The sequence below is a fragment of the Glycine soja genome, chromosome 1 (genome assembly GCF_004193775.1).
Source record: "Glycine soja cultivar W05 chromosome 1, ASM419377v2, whole genome shotgun sequence".
Classification (NCBI taxonomy): Eukaryota; Viridiplantae; Streptophyta; class Magnoliopsida; order Fabales; family Fabaceae; genus Glycine; species Glycine soja.
The window spans coordinates 44,371,926-44,383,048 of record NC_041002.1 but is presented as its reverse complement, the minus strand read 5'-3'; the positions used below and the strand labels follow the sequence as shown (position 1 = coordinate 44,383,048).

General features: G+C 31.1%; 1 protein-coding gene across 1 annotated transcript; it reads right to left on the bottom strand.

The window, feature by feature from the left end:
- Positions 1–3,813: 3,813 nt before the first annotated feature.
- LOC114416603 (dirigent protein 22-like) lies at positions 3,814–4,824 on the bottom strand. The gene has a single exon (XM_028381530.1). It carries the CDS (start codon positions 4,670–4,672, stop codon positions 4,088–4,090), a length of 585 nt encoding a protein of 194 aa, XP_028237331.1. The 5' UTR covers positions 4,673–4,824; the 3' UTR covers positions 3,814–4,087.
- Between the last annotated feature and the right edge of the window lie 6,299 nt (positions 4,825–11,123).

The following is an 11,123-nucleotide window of genomic DNA, read 5'->3' as shown; positions in this document are numbered from 1 at the left end:
GAAAAAAAAAAAAGAAATATATGTGACAAGCATATTTCTTGCTCACAACTGTTACCAAAAGCAAATAAGAAAATTTCATTTTTAATCCAGATAATCTCCCACAGAGTTAATTCTGTTTAAGTTGAATATAATTATTATGACTAATATTTTTTTTAAAAATTATTTAACATAATTATACCAAAGAATCATTAATTAAATCGGAATAATTTCACGACAAATAAACTATGCGATTCGTGGTGAGATGAATTGTGTGTAACCAAGTTCAAATGCCACCCTACACGTTGATATAAATTGAAAGGTAAAGCTAGAAGTTTCGGAATTGAAGAGGTATAGAGATGTCAACATCGACAGTTTTAAAGAAAAATACAGTAGAAGAACATAATTGCATTGAATGATTAGTAGTGGAAACTGGAAAGTATATATACTTGTGTGTCAAACTTGAAAGCAAGGTTAAAATAATTCCCAACCTGTTGAACCTAATAAAAAATGCCTTATTCTAGAAGATTTTAGAAACGTCATAGTGACGAACCTTTAAAACATGAGCCTTGAATAAAAATATATGAATGACAGCTTTTGAGGATTGGTTACTAGATTTTGCACCATCGCGTTAACATTGACAATACCTAATCCACCATGTTAATTAAGTGACCCAAAATTGCTGTTGAAAACATGAAAAGGCACTATAAATAAAGCAAACGAACAATTTTAAAGGGTATATAAGATGGCACCAGTCTAATGTCAATTATTACATATCATTTCAAATTAAATTAGCAGTATTTGACTATAACAACCCCATATCAAGTTTGGATATTACATATTCAAACATTTGAATGTGTTTGCATATCCAATTTTCCTCGTAACTATCTACACATGAACCACACCTAGCCTAATAGAGAAGAAACTCGCGTCCCCTTATAATAAAAACATTTCACAAGTGTTAAAAGTGATCAGGATTTTAGAATAACGAAAGGTTGAATTCCAAATTTCATTCCACTTGTTAAAAAGATCTCTTAATAGAAAAACAATTTAATTTTGGTATATTAATTCTCAACCAATAATTGGGTAACATTTAAGGAATGAATTTTACAATAATTGTAAAAAGAAAATAATTTCACTGATATGACAATCTATGTTTAGTTTAGGCTAGCTGAAGTACATCCCAATTAAATGAAATGACAAAAAGTATATGTATTATGTTCATCTTCTCTTCTCTTGTCTATCACTACGGCTTTGTATTTGTAATTGTCATCCTCTTGCAATAATGTTGAAAAAAATTGGGCTCAAGTTTCATATTTTTCAGCCCCGAAAGCACATTATATGAGTATTTTAAGTCTACCAAATTTGAGTTCAAGAATTCCTAATGCAGGGCATGCTTAAGATCTTTTACATTGTTTTTTAAAAAAAAGGAAGAGTGTAAAATTAAACTAAATTAAAAAAATATTTATTCATTGATCACTGATGAAGGATGCAATTTGTAAGAGGAACCAAAATTCTTAAATAGACTTGCAGAATACAGTATAAATGACTAACTTGAATGCATTTTTAATCTTCCTCAGGAAAAGAAATAACGTATTCGTGGGGTTTGCTTCAAAGAAAGAAGCAATTATGGTAGTGCGAGGACTTTTCTTCAGTGATCTTGCTAGAGAAAACTCTTTGAACATTTATTACGTCTGTGGTTGTTGAACTTGGGCATGGCGTTTTTCTTGGAGCTTTATGACTAGGGGTCCTATTAAGAAGTTAGGGCACTGGTTAATAATTAATAAATTATTAAATAGAAAGCTTTTATGTTAGAGTTGTATTAAAAATTATGAGAGAGAGTGTCCTATTACACTTTTAATAAAAAAATATAAAAATAATTTGTAACCAGTATTTTTAGGGAGAAATTATTAAATAATTTTGGATATAATCATAATTTTCATTAATTTATATGTGATATACAATTAAATATTATTAATTTTTTTCTCATAAAATAAAAACATGAATAATAAGTGTGAATTATATAAATTGTGGTCACATCTAGATAGAGAAGTGTGTTGAAAGTTCCTCATGACAGGTAGCCATGAGAAAAAATGAGACATGTTGAAGTCCTACATTGAATAAAGATAATGTTAGATAAATTATATAAGTGAGGAGTGATCTTTACCTTACAAGTCGGTTTTGTAGGATTGAGTTAAAATCAAACCTACTTTTTGACATGGTATCAAAGTTCATCCTAAATGAATCCCTATGTTTGTCAAGCTATAGACAGTGACCTTGAGTATGAGGGGAGGTGTAGTCATCCCTAGATAAAGAGATGTGTTGAAAGTCACACATGATGAATAATTATGAGAAAAATGAGACCGATTTTGTAAGATTGAATTAAAGTTGAAATCCACTTTTTAACATAAATATTGATGAAAATAATAGATAAGTAGTAATTCTTAACTATCTAACAATTTCTCAACTTTAAGAAGTTGTTAACATTTTCGTATGACTTTAAACGTGTTGAGTGGGCTTGCAAGACCTAGAAAAAGACTTCGAGAAATACTATATATTATATAAAAAGAAAATACTTCGTAAGAAATCAAGTACATATTAACCACGTGACTCTGGCTTTGAATCAAGTTGTTTGCTTCCTATTGGTTGAAAATTCAATAAAAAAAGAAAAGAAAACGACTTGACAAATGAATGAAATGATACATTATACGGTGATCATCACTTTGACACTTTTGGTGCAAAACAATTTCGAATTATCAAGCAATTTTTAAAGAGTTTTTTTTTGGAATTAATTTAAATTTATCTTATCATATAAGAAAAATATTCATCTTACGCTCATTTTCTCGTTTATCTTACTTTCATCTTATTCTTTTCGTTTTTTTTTCTTTTTTTGTTTTTACCATATCACTTATTATTGGAGATTTCCAACACTTATTATAATCAATTTATTTCTTCTCCTTTTTTTATTATCTCTCTTTTATTTTTCATCTCATACTACCCCATTTTGAATGGAGGATTATCATTGTTTAGTTAAACTTTGAAGGAAATTTGTAATCTTTTTTTTTTAATCTTTAAATGCATTTTAATAAATTCTATACTAAAGCTTGGGAAAATTAATTTATATAGTAAGCTTTTAATAAATAAGTGTTTGTTTAATCAAATACATTCTTATCCTTAATGGTTCATTCATATCCTTATTCAAATTCAATATAGTTTTTTGACAGTTGAAATTGTCAAGTCGATGCTAGTAGAAAGTAGAAACATGCACCTCTGTAACCAAAACAAAAGTAACATACTATCTGTCCATCTCTTGCAGAAGTGACAATGTAACTTTGATATCAATTAAGTGATTAATCATAAGGTGACACGACACCATGTTTCTCAAAAAATTTGTGTCAATTGGCAAAAGAAAACTAGAAATGTAGCGAGAGACGGGCATAGTATATCATTCATGGGAAAGTTCTGGTATGACTTCCCTTTCTCTGTTTCTCTAGTAAATGAATTGAAACACGATTGACGTGAAAAATTAACAATAACGACTTCTTTTTCATTTAAAGACGATAATAATTTTAGCCATCTGAACTACAATACTATAATTTGATGACCTAAGGTTCAAATTCTTAAACAAGAAACCACAACAACATCCATAATTTAATAGATAAAGTCCTTAGTTTTCCAAAGATAAAGAAGAAAGGTTGAAATGAAATTTCATTTCAATAGAACCATAATGAGCAAAATGGCAAAGGAGATTGCATAACTTTCTCGACCAGAATTAATTTTCTGACATTTGCAGAAACCCTTGCCCCCACTCAATCAATTCAAGACATCATAAATTGAACATGTGAATCGAATACTTTCCAATTGCATCATAAATTATTATTCCAATTATCACACCAGCCACAAATACATAATTAAATAGGGAACAAATTTTAAGATGGGCTTACAAGAACAAACCCCACCTCTAGAAAAGGCAAAGCTAATTAAGAATCAAAAGCAACAAATGGAAAGAAAAAAAGAAAAAAAAAAGAAACAAAGAGTGCCAATTGCCAATTGCTAAAGCAAAAGCTAAAAGTATAATCTCTTCTATATAACATAATTATTAAATCATCAATCAATAATGCATAACATAAACATTGTACTCAACAATAGCATCCCCACCCTTGAGATCAAGCCAATGAGTCCTAGCCTCAGCATACCCTCTAGCAAACCTGAAGAGTCCACTTCCTCCAATCACAGGCATCTCCCTCACCTTGTGGAAGACGCAGTTCCTCCCCAAGATGGTGATGGTGCTGCCATTGTACTTACCTTCAATGAAAGCAAAGTTCATAGCCATTAGAAGATCAATCTCAGTCTGCGAGGCCGACGCGTAGAAACCCTGAGATTTTCCCACAAGCTTGGAGCTCAATTCCGGCCCCAACGTCAAAGGGTTGTCAATCATGTTCACCAAGCCAAATGCTGTGGTCGTGTTCACCTTCGGCGGTGGCGGAACAACCGCCACCGAAGTGGGGTTGCGGCCACTCACTATGTCATGCCAATAAAATTTGAAGTGGCTGAGCTTTTCTTTTCTCTTTAGGCCTAACAATTTTCTGTCTATGGCACGGCCAAATGAGGTGTCCTCTTGGCCATTGAGGAGGTGGCAATGGCAAGAGAGGAGAAGGAAGAATGTGAATGTGAGGACATGGTTGAGGGTTGGCATGGTGTGGTGCCAAAATTGGAATGAAGAGAGGGGTTTGGGAGTGGGAAAAGGGACACAGGGTGAAGGGTTTATATGGAGACAAAGGAAGTGGGGAAAGTGAGGGAACCAAATGAATCAATGAGTGGGTGTGGTTGTTGGTGGCATCATTTCATAGAACTCAATAGTCACACCACTTTAATTACTTTCTTCCTTCCACTAAACCATAGCCCAAACGTATGAGGAGAAAATATTAGTGGTGGGAAAACATTGGTAGGAGATTAATCCGTTTTGGTCCTTTTTTTTTTCAGATTGATTTTGAGGTTTTTAATTCATTAACCCACTTTAATTCATTCTGTTTTCATCCGCGCAAAACATGAGTTGAGAGAAAAGTGAGGCGCGTCAACTCGCAATTTTTTTTATTAAAAATTAATAAATTTAATATTTATTTTGATATTTTATACATATATTATTATTTTTTATTTAATTTATTTTTTGTTTAAATAAATTATGATTCAAAATTTAAGATAATACATTTAATGTTTTTTTTAATGAGTATTTATAAAAATAAAATTAATTCAAATATATTTAGACAAAATTGCAAATTTAGTCCTCCAGTATATTTCCAATTTCAGATTTGGTCCCCCAGTAATTTAATTTACAAATTTAGTCCTTTATTTTGTAAAATTGTGTAATGTTGGTCCCCCAGATCATAATTGGATGTTGATCATTAAGATGTTGACGGTCACGTGTCACGTTCTTGTTGGATAATGACTGTGTCATGTGTCATGTTCTGATTGGATGTCAACTTCATGAAAGATGAAATGAATTTTTGTTTTCATTGACCAATCAGAACATGACACGCGACAGTTATCATTCAATAGAAACGTGACACGTGACAGTCAACATCACTCGTTAACGGTCAACATCTAATTGTGATTTGAGGGATCAATATTACACAATTTTATAAAATAAGAGAATCAAATTTGTAAATTAAATTATTGGGGGATCAAATCTGAAATTAAAGATAAACGGAGAGATAAAAATGTAATTTTGTCATATATTTATTATTTACTTTTTATTTAATTTTTTGGTTTTTGTGAGTCAATCAGTCAATGTAAGCATAAACGGAGCTTGAATTTTAAATCCATTTTTCTTATACGGATGGGGCAAATCAACCTGCTTTTGCGGGACAAGACAGATTGATCCGTTTGCCACTTTGTTACTCTAAAGTCATAAAAAATTGAGTGAAGGGGAAATCATTGGTCAATAAAAAGTGAGATATGTAACTAAGTTTTTTAATTTATGATTTTTTAATAAAAATTGATTAGAAATTATAAAATATTGAGTGAAAGGGAAATCATTGATAAGTAAAAAGTGAGTGAGATCTTAGAAGTGTGATGATTATGGACCATGAAAATGCATGATTGGAAACAAGGGTTTCTCTAAAGTCATTGCACTGCCACGAATATAATGCCCGCGTGCCCCGTGTTTCATAATTTTCTGTCAGGGTTGTTAATTCTTTTTAGTAAATTATATAAGAGAAAAAAAAATATTGTTAGTGCATATATATACTCATTATAATATATATATATATATATATATAAATATTTTTATTGTGTCTTTACAGGGATACATGTAATATTGAATATTTTTATATTTTTTTATAGTAAATAAACTTTTGTAATGGAAAAAATATTTTATTTTTTTAAATATTTTCATGAGCATTCAATAGATATTAAAATAAATAGGATTTGATTATTCTTCAAGCAGGAGGATTATTTTGAAACTAAAATATAATTATAATTGCCGATTAATATATATGATTTTTTTTATTGACGATTATCGATCGTTACGTTTTCTTTAAAGTATATTTCTTTTATTTTGTAAAGACTAAATAACTAACTTTTCTTGTAAGCTATTATCTTTTTTTTTTTTGAAAAAAATGTAAATTATATTAAACTCAAAATGATACAATAATAAACGGGACATATCCCGCAGTTAAAGAACATCAAAAGTCTCCCTAATACAAGAAGACCTATATCAAGATGCTAAAACAAATACAACAGGTGCACTTGTCTATACATAAGAAACTTAATCTTGCTAATAACCTCTATTACAGAAAATTGATAATCTTCAAAAATCAGCTTGTTCCTAGACAGTCAAATGCAATAGACTGTAATTGCTATAGCCAGACAACGTAATTTTCCTTGAACACCTGATGTGGATCTGCCCCTAATTAAAGAGTCAGTAATGCGCTGTAAAGAAGTGAAACGCCTGCGGAAAGGAGTCAAATCACGAATGTGAGCCTAAACTTGGAGAGATTTCCTGCAAGAAAAGGACAAATGAGCATTTGACTCAGGCTCATTTGAACATAAAGGGCAGAGGGAACCCTTGTTCAAAAAAATAACTTTGTCAAGAGTAAGCAGCCGATTCCTTTTAGCAAACCACAAAATAAAAGACATCTTAGGGGGGATTGCTGGGTTCCATATAATTAGAGGTGTCAAGCCTACTGCTACTATCTTTAATTATAAGTAAGTTAATTTCTTCAATTCTTTTACTTCGAAACACATCAGAAATTTAAAAAGAGAATTAATGTAATTTTTAAATCTTTGAGAAAGAATCTCGTGTGCTCTGAGGATTTTTTTTTATCTCATTTCTCAAGAAAGTTTTGGAAGAAAGTTGAAAGAACTTCAATTTGTGTATTTTTCATAACTAGGTGAATTCATTATTTTCCCTGTTATTGATGGTGAAAATTCATTTCAAGAATCAACATAAATAAACTTCTGAAAAGGTAGTTTTTGACCACGATTCTAACGATTAATAAATAAAGTATTTTTATTCAATGGACTTAGACTTTACAATTTTATGTGAGTTCTTTTGATTTAAACAAACAACTATTATCATTTTTAACTTCAGAAAATTGGGTTATTTCCTAGCAAGCATTTCTTTAGCATTACTAGCTTGACGGATGCGTAACCTCACATGTCATTGAGATGGATGGTTGTGGTCAACCTTAACCCCTTGGGGTTCATGACATCGAAAACATTGAATGTCATGTCTTCGTCTTGCACTATAAGCTTAAACTTTCCACCTCCAACATCAATAACAACATTAGCGGTCTTAATATTGAAAGGTTGTCCATGAGAATTTGTGAATCATTCACCATATCCATAATAATGGCATTGCCATCTGATTCAAGGATCCTACTAGGGTTTTCCTGTGAGTCTTCTATCCTGGTAGGGGAGGCAACATTTGTTCTATTAATATCATAACTATCCGTGAGCATTTGAAACATGCCTTGCAACTTTTGTACGGTCCCCTTTCTCTATAGGCATTGTTTTTTACTTTTCGCTAAAGGCTTCACCTCTATGGATTGCCCTTTGACATATTAGTTTAGAAATCATTGCCTCTTCTCAACTGTTGCATTAGACTTTTGAGTCATGGTCTCATTCAAATGTCCTTGGTTCACAACAATGATTTTTAGGGTTGTAAATCCTTCCCCAACATTCACTTCAGCTACATGCCTTTCTCTTGGTGGCATCTTCTTTATAGAAGATACTCTTCAAAATTGTTAATTGATTGACTTATGCAATAATATGATTAATAAGATTTGTATGAACCATCTTATCCTAGGCTTTCTTATCTGATTAACATTGTTAAATAACCTCTATGTGCTTCTAATTGAAGACCCACTACTAAAAATATTGGTTTTTACGACACACTAACCACATTGATTCTCCTAAACCGATGTGGTATAATAAGTGGTGGCAATTTGGTAATTATAAAGTTAGCAAACAAAAGATGGTGGTTTGGATACCTGTCTTTGAATTTCAGAAACATTACTTCAACGACGTTGGGTCCAGTGAACACCGTCGTCGTTGGCACAACATTATAGTCACGTGCCTCGAACTACACTCATGTGCCTCGAACAACACTCCCCTATCCTCTGAAGACTGAGTTGCAAGCCCTAGCCTTTGTCACTCTGTTCGCATCGTCACTGAGCTCTCTCGAAAAATTTACGTAAGAGGGATCCTTTTAGTAACTATTTATGGAAGAGAGTCTGTTTTTAAAGTATTTACGTTAGGGGTCCGTTTTTGCATGCAAGTCATAGCTGCCATTGGCGATACAGAGTGACCTGCCATTGCCATTGGTGAGACAGGCTGACGTGGACGGTCTCGCCATTGTCACTGGCAATACACACCTGACAGGGGGTTACCGCCATTGTCATTGACGAGACAAGCACAAGCTACTACGCAGCTACAGGCTAGGGTTCAGGCTTTTAGGGTGTCGCCATTGGAAGTGGCGAGACACCTTTTCTGAGCATATCACCATTCGTAATGGCGGGATACCTTTTGATCGTTGAAGCTTCCCTCTGTAAAAAAACTCTTCCACGCGTATTATCCTCTCTAGTTCCCTCTATAATATTATCATCTTCTTCCCTCCTCGTGCCTGGTGCGTTTCGCTTCTGCTGGTGGCGATATACTCATATATTATCATATCACATTAGCTTCCCTCAACTCAATTGGTACGTGGTTTTTTAATTGATATTTTATAAATAGTTTTTATGTGTTCTGTTGTTAATATTTTAAGTTAATATTATATAAAGATTATTTGTGTATGTTAGTTAGTATAATTTGGTTTAGGTTTTGTAAGTTTGTGAGATATTATTTGTGTTTTATATATATATATATATGATATATATATATGATACGTTAGTTGGCATGTTAATATTATTTGATTTAGGTTTTGTAAGTTTGTATGTATTATTTGTGTTATATATATGGTACATTAGTTGGTATGTTAATATTATTTGGTTTAGTTATTTTTAGTTTGTATGTTATTATTTGTGTTATATATATGGTACGTTAGTGTTAGTTTTAATTTGTATGTTAATATTATTTGTTTTAGGTATTTTAAGTTATTAATTAAATATATGGTACGCTATTAATTTTGTATATATATTGTTTAAATTTTTCTTTGTATTTTAATTTATTTGTTATAATATATTTTATTTAATTTAATTTTTGTTAATTGTAGAATATATTCTGTTATTTATTTAAATTTGTCTTCGTATGCATTTTAAATTATTTGTAGAATATATTTAAATTTTGTTATTTGTATAATATATTTTGTTATTCAAATATATATATTCTGTTATTTATTTAAATTTGTGTTTGCATGTATTTTAATTTATTTGTAGAATATATTTAAATTTTATTATTTGTATAATATATTTTGTTATTGAAATATATAAATTCGAATATATATATATATATATATATATATATATTGTGTTATTTATTAAAAATTTATTTATTTTGTATATATATTTAATTAAGTTTTTATAAATGTACTTAGTTTTTTTTATATTATGTACAAATAATGTATAATTTTTTTTGTTAACTTATTGTATTATATTTTATTTTACAGTATCAATTACATCTTCATCATCATGTTCATCAAATATAAAAATTAAGTTTGGTCCAATTGATGCAAGGTAAACATGTTTCAAAACATATTTGGAATGGGGAAGAAGACAAAAAATTACACATTAGACAACCACGTATCAAGGAGGTCAAGAAGAAATATCAGAGGAAATTATTCATCTACTACTGCAATCTGGTTTTCACTGGATTATGAAGATGAGATACTTAAAAATAAATGTCTCATTAATCAGTGCCTTGATAGAAAGATGGAGGCCAGACACACATACTTTTCACATGAGATGTGGAGAGTACACTATTACTCTTCAAGATGTATCTATTTTATTAGGTCTCCGTGTGGATAGGTCACCACTAATTGGTCCAATAAACCTTAATTGGACTGATTCATGTGAAGAATTGTTAGGAATCAGACCACAAGAAGGTGAATTTCAAGGTAGTGTGGTTAAATTAAGTTGGTTGACTCACCATTTTACACAAATAAATAATCATGACGGTAACCTACAACAAGTAGAAAGGTTTACCCGTGCATGGATCCTAAGATTCATTGGAGGTGTCTTATTCGTTGACAAAAGCAGTAACAAAGTTTCCCTAAGGTACCTGTAAGTTTTACGTGACTTGAGAGAGTGCAACACGCATGCATGGAAACCTGTTGTACTTGCTTATTTATACAGAGAGATGTGCAACACCACCGATTATAAAACTAAATCAATCGGAGGTATGTGCATCTTAATACAAATGTGGGCATGAGAATGATGTACAACTTTGGCTCCAAAGAGGACTCCTCCCCTAATAGAAAATAAACCACTCGAGCACATGTTAGTCGTTTTGGAAATTAGATTTCATTTCAAAATAATTAATAATGTAACGTATATTAAATTTTAATTTTTTGTAGGTGGCTGCGACGTGGAAATCAACATATCGACAATGATGATTTGACAATTTTTCGTCGCAAGTTAGATATTATGAAACGACATGAGGTAAGAACATGTTAATGTATTCGTTAAATAATAAATAATATGTCATATTTC

Excerpts from the sequence above, each read along its gene's own strand:
- LOC114416603 (XM_028381530.1), bottom strand. The coding sequence starts at position 4,672 with ATGCCAACCCTCAACCATGTCCTCACATTCACATTCTTCCTTCTCCTC.